General features: G+C 41.5%; 1 protein-coding gene across 3 annotated transcripts in view; it reads left to right on the top strand.

Moving 5' to 3' along the window:
* The first annotated feature begins 49 nt into the window (after nt 1-49).
* Nucleotides 50-24,773, top strand: part of kcnq4 (potassium voltage-gated channel subfamily Q member 4) — a 66,822-nt gene continuing 42,098 nt past the window's right edge. For 2 of the 3 annotated variants that reach the window (XM_082521793.1, XM_082521794.1), the window contains exon 1: nt 14,300-15,439. In XM_082521793.1, the coding sequence (XP_082377919.1) occupies nt 15,138-15,439 (302 nt within the window). In that variant the 5' untranslated portion in view covers nt 14,300-15,137. Of the gene's footprint in view, nt 145-14,299; nt 15,440-24,773 lie in introns of those variants that run through there. The other variant, XM_082521795.1, reaches the window with a different exon arrangement.

A 24,773-nucleotide genomic window follows, 5' to 3' on the forward strand; every position in this document is an offset into this window, starting at 1 on the left:
TAAGAGCTAATCTACGTCTCCATTGTTTATTGTTTTAGGGCAGTTAAGCACCTTGCTAGTATACAGGGAGACAGGAGAGAAAGTCACCAGGACCACGAGATAGGACTGAACCAACCTAGGCATCACCATATGCTATATTTACAGGTAGACGCGTCCCACCACAACAGGTCTTTGCCATATACAGGGAGTGCAGAATTATTAGGCAAGTTGTATTTTTGAGGAATAATTTTATTATTGAACAACAACCATGTTCTCAATGAACCCAAAAAACTCATTAATATCAAAGCTGAATGTTTTTGGAAGTAGTTTTTAGTTTGTTTTTAGTTTTAGCTATTTTAGGGGGATATCTGTGTGTGCAGGTGACTATTACTGTGCATAATTATTAGGCAACTTAACAAAAAACAAATATATACCCATTTCAATTACTTATTTTTACCAGTGAAACCAATATAACATCTCCACATTCACAAATATACATTTCTGACATTCAAAAACAAAACAAAAACAAATCAGCGACCAATATAGCCACCTTTCTTTGCAAGGACACTCAAAAGCCTGCCATCCATGGATTCTGTCAGTGTTTTGATCTGTTCACCATCAACATTGCGTGCAGCAGCAACCACAGCCTCCCAGACACTGTTCAGAGAGGTGTACTGTTTTCCCTCCTTGTAAATCTCACATTTGATGATGGACCACAGGTTCTCAATGGGGTTCAGATCAGGTGAACAAGGTGGCCATGTCATTAGTTTTTCTTCTTTTATACCTTTTCTTGCCAGCCACGCTGTGGAGTACTTGGACGCGTGTGATGGAGCATTGTCCTGCATGAAAATCATGTTTTTCTTGAAGGATGTAGACTTCTTCCTGTACCACTGCTTGAAGAAGGTGTCTTCCAGAAACTGGCAGTAGGACTGGGAGTTGAGCTTGACTCCATCCTCAACCCGAAAAGGCCCCACAAGCTCATCTTTGATGATACCAGCCCAAACCAGTACTCCACCTCCACCTTGCTGGCGTCTGAGTCGGACTGGAGCTCTCTGCCCTTTACCAATCCAGCCACGGGCCCATCCATCTGGCCCATCAAGACTCACTCTCATTTCATCAGTCCATAAAACCTTAGAAAAACCAGTCTTGAGATATTTCTTGGCCCAGTCTTGACGTTTCAGCTTGTGTGTCTTGTTCAGTGGTGGTCGTCTTTCAGCCTTTCTTACCTTGGCCATGTCTCTGAGTATTGCACACCTTGTGCTTTTGGGCACTCCAGTGATGTTGCAGCTCTGAAATATGGCCAAACTGGTGGCAAGTGGCATCTTGGCGGCTGCACGCTTGACTTTTCTCAGTTCATGGGCAGTTATTTTGCGCCTTGGTTTTTCCACACGCTTCTTGCGACCCTGTTGACTATTTTGAATGAAACGCTTGATTGTTCGATGATCACGCTTCAGAAGCTTTGCAATTTTGAGACTGCTGCATCCCTCTGCAAGATATCTCACTATTTTTGACTTTTCTGAGCCTGTCAAGTCCTTCTTTTGACCCATTTTGCCAAAGGAAAGGACGTTGCCTAATAATTATGCACACCTGATCTAGGGTGTTGATGTCATTAGACCACACCCCTTCTCATTACAGAGATGCACATCACCTAATATGCTTAATTGGTAGTAGGCTTTCGAGCCTATACAGCTTGGAGTACGACAACATGCATGAAGAGGATGATGTGGACAAAATACTCATTTGCCTAATAATTCTGCACTCCCTGTAGTGCTGTTTGGCAGGAAAATGGGTCCAGTGATTTACAAAATACAATACACCATATTATATGATTGGAAATACAGTATATAAGACAAAAACAATTTGTACAATTCTAATGAGCTTCAATGGCAATATCTCTTTCTTGTCTTTAGTTTAAGTCGTTATCAGGAATAGTTCTCCAGCACATTCAAAGCTCGGATGTTGGCTGCCTTTTATTCTGCTTTCTGTCAAGATTTTTCTGCACTGCTTTAGTACTTTTGAGCTCGGGCTCTGAGGAGGCCAATCCATGACTGTTGGTATTCCGGTGTTTGTGTTTCTATCCCAGTGTGCTTTTATTAAATTTCTTGTTGGTATTACGTGGTGGATCAAAATCCTTTTCTGTGTCTGTAATTTCATCAATTTTGACAAGATCCCCAATACCTTTAGCTGATATGCAACCCCAAACCACGACAGAGTCTCAATCATGTTTTACAGATGGCTGTAGACGCTCACCACTGACCTCCTCTGTACACATTGATAACGATTTGAACCAAAAATGTCAAATTTGGATTCTTCACTCCTTTAGACCTGTTGCCACTGATTTTTATTTCAGTTCTTGTGTAATTTGGCACACCTCAGTCTTTTCTGCCTGTTTCCCTACTTTAAGAATGGCTTCTTGGCAGCCACCCTTCCAGAGACCATTTCTGAAGATGCTTCAGTGAACAGTAGATGGATGACTTTCAGATTCTGCTCACCTGCTGTCGATAGTTTTTAATGCCTGATCCTTGTTCTTTTTCGCTCCACTTGTTTCATCTGTTTTATTTTTAAGGAAACACTTCATACTACACCGAGATATCTCACATTTTCAGCTAATATCTCTGGTAGTCACCTTGTTTGTGCGACAATATTATATTATAGGTCAAATTGGGTCATTTGTGTCTCTTTTCATAAGTTCAGCTTAAGAAATTGGAATAAATTATGTGCCTTTTGTGACAGCCTGCTGGTAACAAAGTGACTAAAGATACAATTTTAACTTTTTATTTTATATACTTAATCATTCATGGTCAGCAGTAGGTGGTTTAAGAAACAAAAAGGCATTCTTCTGAAAATGAGTGATGAAGGCAGGCTTCAGGTAGCCTGACGAGCTGGGGTGGCTGTAACTCAGGAGGACGAGCAAGTCATCTACTAATTGGAAGGTTGGTGGTATGAGTCCTGGGCTGCTCCACTCTATGTGCCAAATATCTTTTGGCAACATAGTAACCCAAAATTGCTCTCCAATGCATTCATCAGGGTATGAATGTGTGAATGTTAGATAGTAAGCAATTATGCATAGAAAAAAAGTGCTTGTATGAATGGGTGAATAAGGCAAGTTGTATATAGCGCTTTGAGTGCTCAGGTAGACAGAATAGAAAAGAACAATCCAATTAACATTTACAAGTTTAAAAAGACAAAAACTCATTTCAAACAATCATGTGCTTATTACTATGTCAGATTGGAACCTGTTGTTGTTTTCCCAAATGGCCATAGGAGGGCAGCACTGATCTAACACATTTTAAACACTACTGATATACTGTAATTGGGCACCCGATTTATGTCCAAACAGAGGTTCATTATTTTTCAGTAAGGGTAATGTCACTAAAAGTAACATTTAGCAACAAATCTATCTTTAACGTGCTCTCATGACCGCACCATCAGTATCTATCCACGCTGCACCCAAACAAGACTATGTGAGCAGTGCTGCTGTCCTGGAAAAGGGTCAGCGGTTAACAATAGAGTCACGAGTTATTTGGCTAGAGGCCGCTCAGCTCCTGCGAGATCAGACTGCATTCCTTCTCCAACCTAAGTACTTGGTCATATGGGGTCACTTGGGGGTCATTTGATTATTTGGGTTTCCTCCTGTATGCTGTAGGTCTTTACCTTTTTGTATAAAACATCTTGAGGTGACTGTTGTTGTGATTTGGCACTATATAAATAAACCTGAATTGAATTAAATTTTAAAAGGGAAGGAGAAATAATTGCGGTGGAAGAGAAAATACTAATAAAATGTCATATTTAACTGAAAGTCAAAGTTCAAAAGTGGAAGTACTTTGAAATGCTGGTCAATCAAATTGTGTTTTTAAAAAATTGCACTTATGTATATCACTCACTCTGCAATTCCCTGCTTGACCCATGGTAGTTGGAGGCACAAGTAAACATTACTCTGACCGGGGGGTCCTTTCTTAATCGACTTAATCAGTGAACAATAACTGCATTAATGAATGCAGACTCATGCTCGGCTCTTTCTAATGAGAGGAACGAGGATTGTGAGAATGTTTGAGCTTAAGTTGAGCGTGAAAAGGATTGTCTGGTGGTATTTTTCTTGGCTGCCTCGTCTGGTCAGATCAAAGATCAGCTTTGGGCGTATGAACTCGAGCTCACTGCTCTGGCTGTGGTCTAGACCTTGTGATTTGGCCACAGCACCAAATGCCCTCACCAACTTTGTGACAAACCCACGTTAAGAGTTCGGCTGGAGGCTAAGCATCATCTTTCACTCGGCTTTCGTGTTTGATCTTCTTTTCTCTCCTTCTTAGGTGTCAGGATGTTTTCCTTTAACCCTTGTATGGTGTTCGGGTCTGTGAGACCCGTTTTCAGTTTTTCTCAAAAGAAAAATTAAACAATTAATTATTTTTTCAACCTGAAATTCATTGGCTTTGGCTTATTTTCTGTGAAGAACATGAATCCGAACTAATTTTCAATGACCTCATACTGTACCTCCCCCCACGCATTTACATTACATACAAGGTGTTCGGGTCCACTGGACCCAGGCCTAATAAAAGTGTTGAAAGTGCAGGTCCTGTGTTCCCACACTCTGTCTTCCTCCTTTCTGGTGCTGCTGATGGTGTTTTCTTCCCCTCCTGCTCCGCACAAAGTTGCAACATTGTTGAAAATTCAACTATCAACACCGTCTGCTCTTACATTCCCACACATTTTACCCTCTTTCTTGAGGGATCCAAATTTTCTCATCCCCTGTCCCACCTGCAAATTAGGGGCATAATACTATAAATAAGACTTTGCCAGTGTGGTTCTTTATCACAACTGATCAAGATGGCAAAAGATTATCTGCTGCGAGGGCCATCCAATTGATTTTGGAAGAGAGAGTGGCTTCGGATGATGATGTTGACAAAGAGGTTTCAGAATATTTCACATTTCTGAAAATTTAGAGTCTGACAGTGACTTTGAAGAAGAGGTTGAGCACCATTTAGTAACAAAACGAAGACGAGCACCCCATCTGCAGCCAGCTCCAGGACCAGAACAAGCCCACCAGACAGCAAGTGAAGAAATATGGATGTCAATAACTGGTGAAATTGAATGGTCTTCTTGCCCAAGAAATGAGCCACCCTGCAGAGCTGTTACTGTGATAAGCCAGGGCCAACACGGCTGACAGTTACTCATGTGCAGGACATCAAGTCTTCATTTGAGCTTTTCATCCCAGATTACATCCAGAAAATTATTCTGGATTGCAGTAATCTAGAAGGAAGGTGTGTTTTTGGAGAGAGGTGGAAGGAGATGGACCAAATTGATCTGCAGGCCTACTTTGGGGTTCTTATCCTTGCAGGAGTTTTCAGGTCCAAAGGGGAATCCACAGAATCCTGTGGGATGCAGAAACCGGCAAGAACCTTTCCGTGCATCAATGTCTCTGGAAAACTTCCACAAAATGTCCAGGATTATCCGTTTTGATAGCCGAGACGACAGACCAGCTCGACGGCAGAGAGACAAGCTAGCTGCCATCAGGACAGTGTGGGATAAGTGTGTGCACCACCTACCCCTGTTTTACAACCCTGGGCCTAATGTCACCATTGATGAGCAGCTGATCCCATTTAGTTGTGAAACATATTGCTTCACGTGTAAATGTGTTGTCTTTCCACTCACTCCACTTGATTATAACTGATTTATGTTTTTATAACATTTTATAAAAAAAATAAAAAACATTAATTCATAAATGTGATCTAACAAAGGTAAAGGGAAAAAATTAACCATGTTTACTGTTCATATGGTTTGTAATTGGGATGAAGTAAACATCTGTTGAGTAATTTAACATAAAATTGTTTGATAGTGTTAATTTGGAAAGCCAAAACTCTAGCGGGTCCACCAGACCCATGAACACTGGCTGAGTAACAAAAATATGAACACCACACAAGGGTTAATCATTGTCAGGCTTCAGTGTGAGCTCTTCCCAGGTCTTGGCGTGTCAGCGTTGTATAAGAATAATGTGACAGTTCAATGATCCATGTAGAGTAATTTTCGTATTGCTTATGTCTGTTCATAATAAGCTTATACTGTAGGGTTAAGCAGCTGAGCTATTCTGCGCATTAAAGTTGCATCAAAGAGCCTGAACGTTGTGAGCACTGAGGCAGAGATACATGATCAGTTTGTTTGAATGCAACATGGTGCAAAAGCTGCCATCAGGGGCAAAGAAAGGATCCGTTTAATTCTGGTGCTAACCCACGTCACTTCTGAAAATTTGAGGCAGTAAATCTCGACAAAGGCTTCGTGCTTGCAGAAGATCTTCTAAGTTATGAAGGTATAAAATAATTCCCATCTCAACTAAGAAATTTATTTCATTCCAACTATGTACGTGGGATTTAATGTATTCTCTTCTATCAGTTAATATTTATTCAGCAAAAAAAACCCAACTTTAATCTGTAGTTTCCTGAATGAAGATGGTTACAGGGTACAACTGTTCCCGATTCACTTCTGGTTGAATCAGGAATGCTGCAGGAATGTTCATGAGCCTCTCTTCACATGAGACTCCCTGGATCTTTTAATTGGAGCCTATTATGTCCTTTTTCAGCTCCACATTTTTTATTTTTTTTTTTAACTCTACAACAGTAGATTAGTATGATTCACAGTTTTAAAAAGTCCCTATTGGCACATGCAAAATCAGAAGCTTAAAAAAAGCTCATACTCTATGGATTTTTATTAAAAATACAAAAAAAGTAAAACAAAATGTTAAAATAATAATTAAAATATGATTAAAGGTGAAAGACTGTAAGTCTTGTTTATCTTTTAAAGAAAAATATTATTCCAACTTCTCACTATGACCCACAGCTGGAGAAACAGTTTTCTCTCTTTCTTTTGATTGGCTGCCCCTCATACACAGGTTTGAGCAGCAGGTGGGCGGGGCTGCTGACAGTCAGGCTGAGATGACTATATTTATTCTGTAGCGTCCAGTCTATCATATTTGAGTTTTTGAGTCCTCTACGTCACCATTGTGATTCCCCCCCCCCCCCCCGATAAACGTGATCCATACGATCTGACAGTTGCACTGCTACTCTGACTGAAACTACACAAATATGTCAAATGTAGCAAAAATTATACAATTTCAAACTCACATTGGCGTTTATAATAAAGGACCGATCTCTCCTTTAAGCCCTTAACCGTTTGTTAAATAAAACGAGGCAGTATGTGTTCTGATTATTTTTAGAAATCAGACACAGTGTTAACATTTCTGTTACTTTGTGTGTGTGTGTAGTCGTTTTTTTTTAGCTCGGGATTTATGGTTCAGGATTGTTTTTGACTGATGGAAGTGAGGTAGTGTCTACTGTGTGCCCCCCTCTACCCCCTGTGAGTGTTAGTAAAATGCTGCAGGGTCCTTTTAGGGGCCTGCTCACTCACCTCTATAGTGGCACTAAAAGTTGCAGTAAGTTACAAAGGAGCTTTTGACTGGTTATGAATGGACCACTGAGTGACGTCTCTACCCACCACGCTGTCATTTCCTGACTTAGTCACGAAGTGTTGTGGTTGACACTTTGGCATATTCTTACAGTTGAATGGCGAACTGTTACATTGATTGGAACGGGGAAATCCGCTTGCTGGTCTTTTTTCAGTGTCTACGTGATGGTTGGACTGTGCACTCACTGGGGGTTCTTGCTTCAAGCACAGCGCTGTTTGACAATGTCATTTCAACTCTCCAAAGACTATAACCAGACTTATCACAACAACATTAACCCAGCACAACAGACGCTATATCAACAATTCGACTGCCCTGTACATATTCCTCCTCTTTCCCTTGTCCTCTGAGGTCTTCCCTTTAAGAAGGGATCTGTTTTAAAGAGGAGACGATACATGAAAAGCAGCACAGAAACGAGATTAAATAAAGACAAACAAGTGTGCTGTCTGGGAAAGCCATTAAGTGGTGTAAGTAAACGTCGGCAGTGGAAATAAAAGGTTGATGGGGTCGAGCGGAGCAAGTTTGCGCTGTACTATGTGTGCCGCGCATTTGCTGATGTGAGTATTTTTACGTTCCCATAGATTCCCTGAGTGACTGTCGGCTCCTGGAGCTCAGTGGGCTCTGTGGAGTGTGAGTGTATGCTTGGAGGGGTGGAAGTGTGGTGGAAAAACAGCATAAAGGGCAGAAGCCTCCTAACACTGAGGCCCCTGTAGTCCACTCTGGGTCATCTCCAAGGGTAATTCCAGCTTCACACCAGAGTTGTTTATGAGTGCCACCAAATCTGTGTATATGAGTGCGAGAGCTGCACTCTAAAAGATCTTTAAACATAGTAAACATACCTTGTGTGCCACAGACTGCTCCCAAACACGAGGGGACAAGTAATACCTCTAAAACACTTAAGTTGGCTTTATTAAACATTAGATCTCTAGCTGGGAAAACATTTTTAATTAATGATTTAATCACTGAGCACAGCCTTGATTTTATGTTTTTAACTGAAACTTGGTTGGACCAAAGTAACAGTGGAGCTGTTCTCATCGAGACGACCCCTCCTAACTACAGTTTTATCAGTGAGGTCAGGGCGAGCAGGAGAGGAGGAGGGGTTGCTGTCTTATTTAATGAATCATTTCAATGTAAGCAGCTATCTCCTGGAAGTTTTCAGTCTTTTGAATATGTGGCTTTACAGCTGAAGGCCCCATCCAAAGTTGTGTTTCTTAATGTTTACAGGCCTCCCAAATACTGCACAGACTTTTTTAATGACCTCAGTGAACTGCTGTCTGTGATCTGTGTTGATTTTGACTGTGTAATTATTGCTGGGGATTTTAACATTCATGTGGACAACCCTCAGGACAAAGGGACTAAAGACCTGAGTAACACTCTGGGCAACTTTGGGCTGACTCAGCATGTAACAGAGGCCACACATAATAGAGGACACACTCTTGACCTACTGATCTCCAAAGGCCTGAGCATTTCAAAGGTTACTGTGTCTGATGTGGGCCTGTCTGATCATTACTGTGTTTTCTTTGAAAGTAAAATCTCAGCCCACACAAATATATCAACAACAGTGATCACAAAACGGTGTATAACTGAACACAGTAGTGCAATTTTTAACCAGGTCTTCCCATTAACACCTGACCTGTCCAGAGGGTCAGTCAATGAGCTCATCAATAGCTTCAATGCTAACATGTTAAATGTAATGGACACTATTGCTCCCATTAAGGTGAAGGTTATCTCTGGAAGGAAAAAGTCTCCATGGAGAAACTCCACACTGGTGAAAAATGAAAAAAGAGAGTGTAGGAAAGCTGAGCGCAGATGGAGAAAAACAAACCTCCAGGTTCATTATGACATTTATAAAGAGAAACTTCACAATTATAATTTACAACTGAGGAATGCAAGGAGGTCCTACTTCTCTGACATCATCACTAAAAACAGCCATAATGCTCGGGTCTTATTTTCTACAGTTGACAGGCTAACAAACCCCCCTGTGTCAGTGGCAGCTGAACTTCATTCGACCATGGCCTGCAATGACTTTGCCAAATTCTTCACTGAAAAAATCCAAAAAATTAGACAAGCAATTGGTACATCAACAGCAGATCCAGGATATGTACTGTGTCCACCAAAAAACTGTTTAAACACCATGAAACAGTTTCAACCTATTAACAGCAAAGACCTGGAGGACATCTTAGGTCAACTGAACTCCTCCTCCTGCTGTTTAGATGTCCTGCCAACAAGTTTTTTCAAAAAGGTCTCAAAGACTTTAGAGTCAGACCTGTTACAGATCGTCAACTTTTCTTTATTATCAGGTGTGTTTCCAGAATCACTAAAAACTGCTGTAATCAAACCTATACTGAAAAAGGACAATCTTGACAAGACACAAATGAACAACTACAGGCCGATCTCAAATCTCCCGTTTTTAAGTAAGATCATTGAAAAAGCAGTTTCTCAACAGCTCAGTTACTTCTTAAAACAGAATAATTGCTACGATGCCTTCCAGTCAGGTTTTAGACAGAACCACAGCACTGAAACCGCTCTGACCAAAGTGTTTAATGACATATGTCTGAATACAGACAGTGGAAAAATGTCAGTCCTAGTTTTACTGGATCTCAGTGCAGCATTTGATACAGTTGACCACAACATATTACTCAAACGACTGGAGAACTGGACAGGTCTTTCAGGAACTGTACTAAACTGGTTCAAAACATACGTAGAAAACAGGAAATACTTTGTATCAATAGGTAACTTCACATCTGAGCAGACAAGTATCACATGTGGAGTTCCCCAAGGTTCCATCTTGGGACCCCTTCTGTTTAACATCTACATGCTCCCACTGGCACAGATTATAAACAACAACAAAATAAACTATCACAGCTATGCAGATGACACACAAATATATATCACAATGTCACCAGGAGACCGAGGCCCTGTACAGGCTCTTGGTAAATGCATTGAGGAAATCAATGACTGGTTGTGCCACAATTTTCTCCAGCTAAACAAAAACAAAACTGAGGTAATAGTCTTTGGCGCCAAAGAAAAACGATTACAGGTCACCAGAGAACTTCAATCTATACATCTAAAAACCACAAACCAGGCGAGAAATTTGGGTGTAGTGATGGATGCAGACCTAAACTTAGAAAAACACATTAAGACAATAACAAAGTCAGCTTACTATCACCTCAAGAATATATCAAGGATAAAAGATCTGATGTCTCAACAGGACCTGGAAAAACTAGTCCATGCATTCATCTTTAGTAGGCTTGATTACTGTAACAGCATCTTTACAGGTCTACCTAAAAAATCAGTCAGACAACTACAGCTCATTCAGAACTCTGCTGCTCGAGTCCTCACTAAGACCAAAAAAGTGGACCACATCAGTCCAGCTCTGAGGTCCTTACACTGGCTGCCTGTCCGTCAGAGGATAGACTTTAAAGTTCTGATGCTGGCCTATAAAGCTCTGAATGGTTTAGGACCAAAATACATCAATGACCTCCTGACCCAGTATGAACCTTCCAGATCCCTCAGGTCATCTGGATCCGGTCTTTTATCAGTTCCCAGAGTCAGAACCAGACACGGAGAAGCTGCATTCAGCTTTTATGCTCCTTATATCTGGAACAAACTCCCAGAAAGCCTCAGATCAGCTGAAACACTCAGTTTATTTAAATCCAGGTTGAAGACTCACCTGTTCTCAGCTGCATTTGAATAAAGCACCAAATCCACACTTTAAGCTTAAATTTCAAAACTTACATTTAACTACTGATTTTATCTACTGTTCTGATTTTATCTGTTTTGATTTTATATACTGTTGTTTGTTTGTTTGTTTGTTTGTTAATTAGTTAGTTAGTTTATTTGCTTGTTTTAATCAATTTTAAATCATGCTTTTTATTTGTTCTTGTTTCTAATGTCTCTGTAAAGCACTTTGAATCACCTTGTTGTTGAATTGTGCTATACAAATAAACTTGCCTTGCCTTGCCTTGCCTTCGTCATGGTCAGCTTTATACATTTGTGCCTTCGACCACCCGCTGTCCTCGCTCAGCTGTTGTTTGTTGTCACGGGGCCGCCTTCAGCTCAGAGGCCACTGCCCGGCTCTTAGTGTTGATCACTAGATGAAAGCAACGTTGAAGAAGGGTACTGTAATAGAAAGAGACGAGGGTGGGTGTAGCTTTGCCACAGCGAAACTTTGATTTTTAATCCCTGAGGGTACAAGTAAAGCTGACATGTCTGTCAACAGCTTTTTCTTAGGTTGCTGCCGGTCCTCATTAGGACTGCTGAGGGGAGGAGAGGAGACCGGACTAAAAGAGAGAGGGTTGTAGTGTAGGGGGGATTCCTCCTACAGGATGTCATTGTGGGGTGGGAGTGTTAAGATCCACAATACCCTACTGTTATGTAACCATCTTCCCCCACTGATTGTCCTTTATCTTTCTGTCAGTCTCACCTTCCAAGTCAGAAATAGATATCGTACATTTGCCTGTTTTTAAAAGCCCTGGGCTGTAACTTTGCACCCTAAATGTTATCCCTAAATTAACTTGCATAGTTTTGACTAGTTTGCATGCCTCTCCGATGATTGTAATTCAAAATAAAACCCGGCCATATCCTGTCTCATAAACACTGTGATTTCTAACAATCAGTATGTCTTTAAATCAGATATTTGTAAAACTTCCACTCAGAACTTTGTCAAACTTCGTTTTAGTAAGCCAAAAGGATTCATTCTAATTGTTTCTGCAGTTATAAAAGCACTGCAATCTTCAATTGGTTCTAGCAATCAGCTTTTCTATGTGGAAATGCTGACCGCCATGTTAATTTTCCACTCTTTTATGTCACCTTGACTTGTGACATTCCACTTCCCCTGCAGGTATCAATAAAGTTTATCAATTAATAACCAGATTAAATATTGCAGCCCAAAGGTCTGTTTAAATGCCAACACTAAAGCAAACAAACAAACAATACTTAATAATTGATTGAACCTTAAAAGCAGAACATCCATTGGGAAGAGTTCACCAGTCATCGCTGTAAAGATCAGCTGTCAGCTGGTGTCTATATGAGATGCTAGTAAAGAGTTAAGGATTATGTGATATTATGTTATGTAATGGGAGCGAGCCCAGGGAATAATGTTGAGATTTGTGACTTGTGAAAGACTGCAGCTGCATTCCCACGTTTCATGCCACCGACCTGCATGTTCCATAAACTGCTGCACGACAATTGACAGGAATGCACATAGTTAGCATGAGTAACCTGCCTCTGCTATTGTTGTAGGACAACGTAAAACTTACACCATGCTGAATGTATGTTTAGGGCAGGCTGTCAGTTTCTGTTGTTGAGAGTGCGGTTTGCTTTTATTCAAGATGAATGATTATATACTTCACTCGCATTCAACAGCAGAGGACAGAAGTAGATGTCAGAGGTGGAAGTGATGAGGTAGTGAAGGGAAGAAACAAAAAGCAGGTTTGTTGTTCTTCTTTTTCTCCTTGTGAACATTTGACCCGGTGCTTGTTTAGGTTTAAAGAAAAAACACATCAGTGTGAATTATATCATTATTCCCTGATGTCATTTTTTTTGGCCGCCAGATGATACAGTCAGGCCAGCAGGAGTTTGGGGACTACCTCACATTGCATTCCTCAGTTCCTCCGACAGGTGATGTCTCTATAGGGCTCAGTCTCCATAACCCTATATTTGTGTCATAACCACAAGCCCCTCTGTGTGTCACAGTCATAGATTTAGAAAGCTGTGTCCATGGAGGGGTAGCGGTCTGTGGTGATCAGTGTTGCTGTGTCGCAGAGCACCTGTCTCTGCTGTCCAAAACTCCTGTAGCCATGGATTCAAACCTCCTCCCACAGTAAACACAAGTGGCATTTTCACTTCAAGGAAAGTCAAATTAAACTTTTGTTGTTTGAACACTTTATCATTGGAAAGCAACAACGTAAAATGTGTGCAGGAGGGGAGATTAGTTTTTGCTGAGAGTGTAATGCTTGATCAAAGTTTTGGTAATCGTCAGGGGTGGAAGCAAATATTTTTATGGGTGAAAAGGTCAAATTTACATGAACATGGATGTAAAAAATGCACACTCGGGTCTAAAAACCAACTAATTCTGGGTGAAATTTTGAGTAAACAAGTTCCAAAAGAAGAAAAAAGTAGAAATATAATACTTTGAAAAATGATATGGAATTGTGAATTGCACTGATCATATAGTTTACCGTATATACATGCATTAAATATAGGTATATTTAATGAGAAAAAAGAAAAAATGAAGTTGAGAGCTGTGAGAAAACGAGGAAACAGATGATTACACACTGGTTAAAATACTGACAGGATGACCATAGACACTGAAGTCGGAAAAAATTAGTCATGCTGTTACCAAAACGACCTCTTTACTGATAATAATTACTGATAATATCATATCGTGATCATTGTGATGACTTCAGAGTGTAGAGAGAGGTAGAGCGCGCAATGATGATGACAGGGAAGAATTATAAATACATATATATAGGAGGCATAGAGGTGAGTGGGAGATGGAGCTAAAAGTGATGTGTGAATTAGAATAAAACAAATAATAATAAAACACACTGCTGGACATTTTTGTAAAACAAACAACAAACATTTGAAAAAATCATTTGAATACATTTTAAATATATTAGAACGTACACAAAAAGACCCTTCTTACACTTCATCCCCAGATTGACTGATCACCCCCACCCTAGACTCCATGCATATTTTTTGGAAGCCTCACAGATGGTGTCCGGTTCACTACTTGCAAACTGTTAGCAGCATGTATATTCACCAGCTAACTTTGCTGCTCTGTCAGAGATCGCTCACGGTTCCCGGAAAGCGTCATTAAAAAACAAAACAGAAAAAGTGCGCCTCTAGTCGCTGAGAGCATCCCACGCTCGTACCCATCCCGTGCGCAGAGTCCTGCCCGCTAGCGTTTCTGTTTGTGCACGTCAACTCAGCGGAGAGCGGGCTTCTCACCTTTGTGCGCGTTTCCAAATCAACTGCAGATATTTGGTCTTTTTTTCTTCTTAATTTTATCATTATAATTTTTTGGAAGGGTTCCTCGTCTGCAGTTCTTGACATCACGCTGATGTTCTTTACTTCTGAGCTCTCCACCCAGTCAGCAGGGGAGCGCTGGACCAGAGAGACGCACAAGCAGGGGAGAGCAGGCTGATGTTAGCGGCTGTGGTGAGGCTCTGTCTGCCAGTTTAAAACTAAAGAAACAGCTAAGACTCGTTTAATGAACAACTGTGGCTGCTGGGCTCGGTTTAGAGACCATGGATCCGCTGCACGGCCTCTGTCCTGGCGGGTTACTTTTGTGAAGTGTGCGGAATAGATGCTTCACTTGATTGAGCCCAGATGATTTTTTTTTTTTGCAAAGTGATGGCAGGTCGTTAGCAGCTTGCTTTCAGTTTTCTCGGAGTTGGTGTGTGCGCGTGTGTGTGTGATTACTTCTCTGCACCCCTCTGATTACTTCTTACACCTGACTGTTAACAATGATCGCCGGAGGTCCCGTTTCAGCGCGACTCGCTTACACAACATCTACTGTGCATGTGCATCTCGTCTTTTGCGGCCGCGACTTTATTTGCAGATAACTTTTAAATCTGAACTCAAACTCAGGCTGTGGACTAGTTTCAGTCGGACTATGACTTGGTCCAAACTTTGCTCTGCGCTCCTGCGGATGATCCAGTGAAACGTGTCAAGTTGTCTGTAGTTTAATCGCGACAGCCTTGAGATGTTAGGAAGTCCATCAAACAACGGCGGCATCAGGATGCTGGCGCCTCCGGCTCCGAACGACGAGAGGCGCGTAGAGTTTGTGGCTCTCACCGCCGTCCAGACGGAGAGAAGCGAGCCGTCCACTCCGGAGCGCGGACACCCGTCTCACCGCACGGGTCTGCTGGGCACCCCGCTGCCTGGACCGCCCGGACCTCGGGCCAACATGTCCGCTTCAAGCAAGCGCTACAGAAAGTTGCAAAACTGCCTGTACAACGTGCTAGAAAGACCAAGAGGATGGGCATTCATCTACCATGCATTCATGTAAGTGTGTCATGGCTTTAATTTTGTGTGAGTGTGAACATCCCTAACACATTAAACAATAACTTTATAAAAGTATCAAAAAGTTTGGAAAATAAAGAAAATGTTGGACTTCCCAATCCAGCTGTTTGATCTCTGCATGCCAGCAGTTATTAGATAAATTTCCCAATTAGCCAACAGAGTTGCTTATGCCGCAATTAGCCTGGTCATATGCCATACATCATCTCAACATGGGGTCTGCTGTTCAATTTCCCCTTGTCTCTGTCTCATTAAATCATCAGGGGGACTTATGATGTTAAATTTAATTTGCTCTAATCCACATGGGGGAATTTTTATTTTATTTTTTAAATCATAGTCATTTTGTAAACACTTTGATGTCTGTCTGAAGTTTGTGTTTTGTAGGTTTACATGCTTCACTCAAGGCGCTGAAAAGTAAAAGTGTGGATTATGATGATAATGATTAATACATTTTAAAGAAGCTCTATTAAGAAATAGAAACTCTCCTCACCGGTGAAGTAAGAACTCATTCTGAACCCTAACACCAGAAGCCTAAAGATGAGTACTACAATTAAAAGCGTGTATTAAACATAGATGTGAAACTAAAGCAACTCTCCTGCTGCAGAAAGTATTAAGTCGGGGCTTTTAAAGGAGCCTGTATGGCCTTAATGTTCAAGAATGTATATACAACATGTAAACACAGGGAGAGTATGAGCTCACTGCTGGTGGTGCCGGTCCCCTCTGACACACCAGCAACTTAAGAGTAGTATGTGAGACATAAGTCATTCATTATATCAAGACATAAAACCCAACTGAGTCTGGTTTTTACCCTCTTCACTTCTCTTCAATTTGAATTCAAAGCTGCATATATGTGTTAGCCTAAATGTCTCACTATATTTGAGCGTCTTTTTAAGTCAAGCATAGGGCAGCTGTGCACCGGCACCTGTCTCCCAGCTGTGTCTGCGGCTGGCATGTAGTGGACAGAGCTTCATGTATGGGAGCTCCTCGGACCGGGTCGTGCTTTCTGCGTCGTTGTTTAGAAGAGTGCAGCTGTCTGCCTGCCGGTGCCATCGTGTGTTTATAACAGAGGGAAATCCCACTTCAGGGCAGTGATTCTCACATGTCCACATCCTATACTGTCTGTATATTAACAAGAGCACGTCAGTAAATGCTACAGCAACACTTTAACCCACTTCACTTTTCTCCATTTGTTTCTTCTTATGCCATTGCTACAGGACTGTGAGCATGCATTTCCAGCACACACGGGACTATGTGTCATGCACCTCTTCCACCTGATGTGTTACTCATTAAGAGCGATGGCCTTTACAGGGTGGCAGCCTGTGACATTCTCCTTGACATTACTGGGGTGTTGGAGCGAATCGTGGCTCTGCCATTGTTGTTATTTCTCTGTTAGAGAGGCAAAGCAGGCACTCGGAGGTGCCCAGATCGAGTTTCAGATGTCACGGCCTCAAAGCTGATTTCGGAAGCGAGTTGCTCCTGTGGCGGCCTATTTTACGTTGACTGCAGAATGTACCTGAGAATAAAATGTGCAAAGCTTTTCAAGAAGCCTTGCACTAAGACGTGAAATATATTTGCTGCACATATGTCTACCTGAGCGCATCATTCCCACGGTACTTCATCCTTCTCAGCTGGGCATTTATTTTGATTAATTACATGTGTATTGCTCTCCAAGAGGATAACTGTGTGAAGAAAACTCTTTGTACGACGAAGCTCAATTAAGGCTGTGTTGATCTGTTGTAATTAAATTGAGCTATACACTGCTGTGTAGGGTGCTGTGCTAACTTTCCCTTGATCCTTTAATTAATCCTGTGTTGTAACAGGGGACCCTGGAACAGATGTGTTGCTTAGAGGGCCTCTCTTTGCAGCTGTTGGAGTGTGCATGGAAAAGCATTGAAGCAGGTCTCCACTGTAATGACTCCTCACATGAAGTCCCACAAGTTCCTCACCTCTGCTTGTCAAACCTGCGAACACACACAGAGAGAGATTTTGCTCTTTAAATCTTGCCTTTTAAAGGTTTTGGTTACAGTGTTGTAAATGTCTGGATCTTGAGTGTGTGGGATGGAGAAAACATTTCTTACACATTCTCTCCTGCAGGTGTAACAGCTGCTGATTCAGAGCTGACAAAAAGTTCTCTTCTACTCTCCATCCTTTGCTCTCCTCTTCTATCATCTCATCAAATCTCTTTTTTTTGTGCTTACTAATAAAATAAAAAAAGGGCGTTAAGGCAGGAATTTGTTAAAAGGGATTATAGCGTTCATGGAAAGTTCTGTAATAAACACAGAGAGAGTTCCTTTGCTCGTAAATTTGGTCGGTTGTGTAGACGGCAGACAGGTTCTTGCAGAGGCTCTGGTTCAAATGGTGAGTGGAGCCTTTGAACCGTGTTAAGTTTGGCGTGCCCTTTGATAGCCTTTCCCTTACTCACTGTCAAAGCTCAAGACCTCTTTGACACCTTTGAGTCCCACAGCTTTATTTCAGCTGCAATGTGTTTAACTCTGTTAAAGACCAGCTGCCTGACAAGAAGCCTATTCGTTAATACTGTCACTAATGATTGCTTTTGTAATTATTTAGCCTGTAAGATTTTCAAAAAAATTGCTTATTTTGCTAAAATTGTGTAAATGTCCCATCACAGTTTCCCAGAAAACAGGGAGATATTTTAGCCAGCACCAACACATGAGGTCTGTTAGTGCTGTGGAAACCCAGTATTACACACATATATATATATGTGATTTTCTTCTTGGGGATTAAGGCACTTATCGCTGACATATGACTCATTAGGGCAAAATGACTTTCATTTGAATTGTACAAACTCTCTTTTTGCCTTACGTAATATGTAAGCATGCCATACAAGGCCCGTTTGCATGTTTTCACATCTGCACGTTTTTTTTTTCTAGCAAAATATACATAAATGGAAGGTGGCTCAAGACTTTTGCACAGTTCTGTGCTCGATCTTAAGTCTCTGGTTTGGTGCAGAATTCGGACTTCATTCTTAATATACAGAAAGAGTGTGTGAGGATGGACTGAGCATTGGCCAGCCAGAGTGATTGATTGGCTCGAAGGAGGGCAAAAATATACCGGTCATGTATTATTGATGTCCTATAGTGAAGGAGCAGAAATGTGCAGGAAAAATATCACATGGAGGTTTTGGTTTGAGCAAGTAGTTGCTTCAATGAGACCTCTTTGCAAACGCTCTGTGTAGGACTATTAGCAGGTTAAAAGACACTTTCTCCTCTCTTTTCTGGCTTTGCTCAAGTGCACTCTGTGAAAACAGTAATACAATACCTTTTGTTGCTCTGCAGATGCTTTGTCAAGTCCTAGAAACAAAACAAACCCTGATGAAGTCAAAGGGGAATCACCAGGCTTATTTTAGCAGTCATTTGCAGGATAAAAATGACCTCTAAATATGTAACTCATATTTAAGTCCACCTGCCTTTCTTCTTTGCTCCCAACCTAATTACAATAACTGCTTGAAAGACTTTTTTTATTTGTAAAGATGAAAAGATGTCAAATTTCCACACTAGCTTTCAAAATATCCAGTCAAGCACACAAAGTGAAAGTGTGGACTTTACTAACAAGGAAAGACAGGTGAAAGAAATTATGGAGAAGTACTCGTAGGCCTTTCAAAGGCTCTCTTTCAAAAGCCTCTCCTGCTTTACCGTTCCTTTTTAAAAAAAAATTGAATCCTTTTAAGATGACTTTCTTCTAACCCACATTAAATTACATCTGAAAGGAGCTCACTTTACTCTTGCAAATGTTAATGTTTCTAAAGAAATGATCGTTAATCTATCAGATCTGTAAACAATCATTTCCAAAGCAAGCTTAATCTTTGTCAGATGAACCACCGAGACTCCACGCCATGTATGAATATCTTTACTGCAACCTTTTATGGCACAAGCATCAGTGATGGTGTGTGTTTATGAAAGCTTGAGCCTAAAGCCACATTATTTATAGATGTTAAGGGAGATACGGCCTAATGCTCTCCATAACCTCTCCACCGATGTTTACCCAGAGCGCCTGTGTGGCTATAGTTAATTTTTCACACATCTTTTCAGTAAACAGAGCAGCTCCACACCGAATGGATCTCGCAAGCTTTTTCAACTAAAGGTGAATTGCCTTTGTGACATTATTAAACTCATTTAGCTCAGACAGCTTGTTGATTGAATGTGCTCCCTCTATCCGTCGACTCTTGCAGTTTTGCCTCCTTCTGAAGCCACTTTGAGCCAGCTAATCTACTTTCTCACCTGGCTCAGGGAAACCGTGTGGTCTTTTTTCCCCCCCCAGGTTTTCAACCACGCGACACAAAATCCGCTAAAATCGCCGCCCTCTGCCGTCCTCCAAAGAGCCACTGACGCGTTTGATGGTGGACCTTTTTTTATTATTAATAGTTTGAGTAATGCTGGAAGTTTGCTTTTTGTAGGTTGTTTGCATTTTTAGCTTGCACACAAAAGTGTTTTTTATTGATGACTAAGGAAGAGAGAAAGAAAGGTGAGAGGGAAGTCTCACCAGAGCGAAGTGCCATTGTGAAATGGTGTGGGGAGAGAGCTACGCTGCACTTTTAACCTGCTCGGGGCTGCAGATTAGATGCTTGGTGTTCATTTAGTGCTGCTTTTGTTTTAATGTGTTCACCTCAGCAAGTTGTGCAAATTCTGCTCCATTAGGAATATCTGTATAAGGATCTAATATAAGAATTTCTCCTCCTTCACTCTGTCTGTGTCTCCTTTCATGCTTCCCTTTATTCCTGTGCCAGCAACATCTTATTTGCAGCACTGGCCGACTTCCCCTCCCTCACGTCTTCATCATCTCCTTTCCTCCTTTCTGTGTATGCTTAAATGGGAAGGATACATATGTAAATACATAAATTTGAGTCAATAATTCAAGACATTTGTCAATTAATTAATCAAACTTCTCGTGTTTATAACTGGCTTCCTGTCTCGTGTGACAGCTTAATGTTTTTCTTTAACACGATAAACTAAAAGTGATTATCTTTTGGATTTTGGCCAGACTGGAAATGATGATTTTCTCTATTTTCTGACATTTTACAAGAAGAATCATAATCTGATTGCCACTCGAATCATTCGATGAACGGCGAAATTTGTCACCTTTTAGCAAAACATGGAAGATTTTGAAACCTGCATCGATGATGTATGAAGGGGAAGCTTTCTTCTTGTATTGTTTTCTGTCTCGTGTTTAGACTCTGGCCCCCCTAAAACACGGCTTCTGCTGTGCTTCTCTGAAAGAGCATCTTTTGCATTTCCTCTGATTTGATTGAAGGAGGAACCAAAAGCCATCTGAGCTGCTAATCAGATTAAGCCCAGAGTAACTTCATTGGACAGGAACTCGGAGAAAATGATTTTGTCTGCTTTGTGTTCTTGATATTTTTAAGGCTGTTTTGGGGAAATGCAAGTGGTCATTTCAACTGGAGATCAGTGTGATCTGGGGTGGCCTGGCTTCCTGTAAGAACAACTGTTTGTCATCTGGACTGTTTAAAGAAGATATTGTGCCTTATACATGAGAAGCTGTAATCAAAACATCAGTCCCGCATTTGCAAAGTTGTCGTTTCTGCAGGCCTCCAAATCTGCTGTGAGAGGTAAACCATCAAAATATTTTAGTGAATTCAAGCTTCCTGTTTTTTTTGTCCATAGCTACAGAATAACATAGCACCAGATATTTACCATAGAAAAAATTAAAGGCCTTAGCTCAAGCAGTTTTCTGGATAATGGCTTTTTAAATTGGCCCCTCAAAAATGATGATAGAAAAACATCTAAAAACAGCCCTTCATTCTCCCCTTGAAATACATAGAAAGCTAACAGACAGACTCAAATTGTCAAGGCTTCCTCTCAGATCTGAATTCCTGTTAAGGAATAATGCATATTTTCATTTTGTTCAGGCGAATCCTCGATGGCCATATTTAAAATTTTTATTTTGATGTATTGAGATGTAAAAATCCACGTGACACTCAAAGAACGTGCTGCCGTGTTACTCGATGTTGACCTTTCATGCTTTAAAGGTTACGAGGTCTTCCCCAGCCCTTTTACACCTAGCCCACGTGGACCTCGGCTTCTCTGAAGTTCTCCCGTCATGTGTCCTGACGTCTCTTTCAAAGGCCTGTCACATTCTGGAGCAACTGCTTTAACATCCTTGGGTTTATTTTTCCACCGAGCGGCTGGGTACCCACTGACAGCAGCAGCGTGCGACAGAGGGCAAGAAGGAGGAAGAAGCAGGAGAGAGATTCATTCTGGTTGCTAAGAATGAATGCTAATAGTGATAATGTGATACTATATTGATCCCTGTAGGAAAATTCTGTTTCCCCTTGTCCCCTACTTCAACAGCTACGGCTGGCTGAGGTATAAAATGTTGCTCAAGGACAATGCCAGTTTGGCAGATGCTTGCTGTTGGTGACTGATATGCTAAAGGTTGGCTTGAAAAATATGAGAGGACACACAGTGCATACCCCCAAAACAGCTGAAATGAATAAAAATAAAACACCCGTGCTTTGGAGAGTCAGAGAAAGACGTTGGTGTTCATAGCCTGATCGTCCTTCAGAGGAAGAAAGAGCTTGTATCAGGACATGTGATTAGTGTCTGTGTGGAGGTAGAAACAGGAAAAGTGGAAGGCAGTGAGCTGGAGAGAGAGGAAAGTGGAGGTTAGTTGCTGTATTAATTTCTCCTTTCGGGGCAAAATGTGTCTCCCCTGGGGAGGGGACTGTCTGTCCTGGGATGGCCGATCAGGAGTCAGATTACCCTCCAATAACCAGCCCTGCTCCCTGTGCTCACTTCCACCAAGGAGCAGGACAAGTGCAAATACACACACACACACACACACACACACACACACACACACACACACACACACACACACACACATACCATTATGGTCAGTGCGAAAACAAACTACTGCTGCTTATTTACTCAGCAGTGCAAAACATGTCAAAATACTGAAGGTGAAACCCAACACACACACACACACACGCACACACGCACACACACACACACACACACACGCACGCACGCACGCACACACACACACACACACACAGCAGAGACCTTGAGCCACCGACACTGATTTTGTTTTATTCTCTTGGAGATAACTGACTAATAGGGGTGTTGACACCATCTAATCTGCTGTAATCTGTGTTTATGTAATGTTATTGCCGCGGAAGCGTGCCAGGAATACTGTAGCATTTAGACAGGAGGATTCTGAGGGGAATGCCAAGAGTTTATTTTGATTACTCAAGACCCTCTAAACACTCCAGTTCTGCTTTGACAGCCAGGAAAATCCAAAGACGGCCTCCTAGCTCCAGTTTGCTGTATGTCTCAGTACACAATGAAATTACTGTTACTGTATAGTAACAGTAATTTCTGCAGAGGTGGTGAATCTGCTCAAGTAGACATATTACCAGAGCTTCAAATACTGACAAATTGAGATGTCATTTTACTGTAGCTGTTATTCAAACCAAAATGCAGTAGGTGGCGGGGGCGGGCGGGCGGGCGGGGGGGGGGGGGGTTGAGCAGTTGTCTGGGATTGTTGTTACCCCTGTAGTCACTGAATTCAGAACACACCACTCCTACTTCTTAGGATGATCGTCAGTGTAAATGTAACTATTTTAATTGAAACATGAATATTAGATTACCGCTAAGAGCAAGTCTTCTTTTAAAATTAATGTTGGTGCCTAATAAATAACAGTGTTCCTCTTTCTTTATGTGCAGATACATTTCTATGCACACATTGAAGTTAAGTGGGCTAGCTTCAGTTGGATTTCCACATTCCATCACATGTATGATGAGTTAATTATTAGATGTCAGATTACTCACTTGAAGGGCGTATGTGGAAAAAGCTGAAGCCACACTTAAACATGTCAACAGACAAGTGACAAAGTTGTTACGAGACTTCAATAATTGAATTCTGATTTGCATTAGATTTAAACATAGTTTTTTCTCTTTCACCCAACACCTCCTTGTTCTCTGAGCCTCATTCGCATTTTGCCCTGATTTTAATTAAAGCTGCACGCCACCGGTTTCTAATTCAACCAGCCATGTGAAAGCTGCTCTCTAAAATCACCTGCCGTTATCCACTGAATATACTTACTTTAAATATGATTGTGCACAAAAGCACTGTGCACCTTCTGCGCAGCGACAGTCCCAGCTTGCTCAGTGTGTGAACGCGGACCCAAGTTCGGGGTGATTTTCTCCTGCGATTGCAAGTCCTGGCGATTTCAGTGAATGCAGTGAGCAGGTTGAATGTGTCCATAAAGGTATTCGGTGCGAGTGTTTAGAGTGCTTAGGAAGCAGGGTCTGTGTGTCGCCAGCAGCTGCGAAGACCATAAAGCAAGTCAAAAATAAATCAATAGCTTTAGCCATTATCTCTCGGCAGCACACTTAAAGCCTCAGCCTAATGGGTGGCTGTACCAGCGCACCACAGATGATCAGCAGATGGTGAATAATGTGGAAACTAACTGTAGCTAACCGCTGATAAGAGATTAACATGTTAATTTATATAAAATGTGGAATTGCCCGTGTCTCCTTATCTTATTTACTGAATTAATTTCAGCAGCACTGAGACATTCATGGATAAGTGAAGGCAGATAGGGGTGAGGACTTTAACTGCTGGCGAGGGAGCAACCCAGCCTCATAGAGGTTTTTGAAATAGACTTTAAATCTGTTGTTTCATATTTCTGGACGTGAACTTCCCAGCTTTTTTTATTTTGCTGGGCACAAATTTCCCCTCCTTATTTCTGTGGCCCATAACATATATTTATATCTGACCGGTCTCCTGGTTTGTGTCCATACACACAAAATGAATATTTCCATTTTTGAAGGATGAATGAGTCTGCATTTAGAGGCTCATTGCATTTGTGGGTGGCGTGAAAGCTTTCACTGTTCACACTGGAGACTGTTGTGTGAGTCCTACAGAGGACAGAGTTTTACATTTGCATCCTTTTATTTTGAAAATATTGTTCACTCAAAAAGCGCCAGGCGCTTTGTTAGGGCCAGGCATCAAAATGATGTGATTAAACTTGCTTTAGGTTCAGATACAACGGCCAGTTGAGGAAACTGTACACATCAAATATACGTCCTGTTAAATTCATTTGTCAATTTGCCATGAGACTGGACCAAAGGAAGTGAAATGAAAATGTACAGCAAAAGCTTCTTGTTATACAACTCCAATTACATACATTACCTGTGGCCAACTTAGTGATCAATTAAACCAGCATGCGTGTGTTTGCACTGTGAGGACCCACGCAGGCACAGGGAAAACATGGAAACTCCCCACAGAAAGGCCAGCCGGCCGCTTCAAAGCAGGAACCGTCTTCTTGCGAGCCAGC

The sequence above is a fragment of the Aulonocara stuartgranti genome, assembly GCF_965226115.1.
Source record: "Aulonocara stuartgranti genome assembly, chromosome: 22".
NCBI classification, from domain to species: domain Eukaryota; kingdom Metazoa; phylum Chordata; class Actinopteri; order Cichliformes; family Cichlidae; genus Aulonocara; species Aulonocara stuartgranti.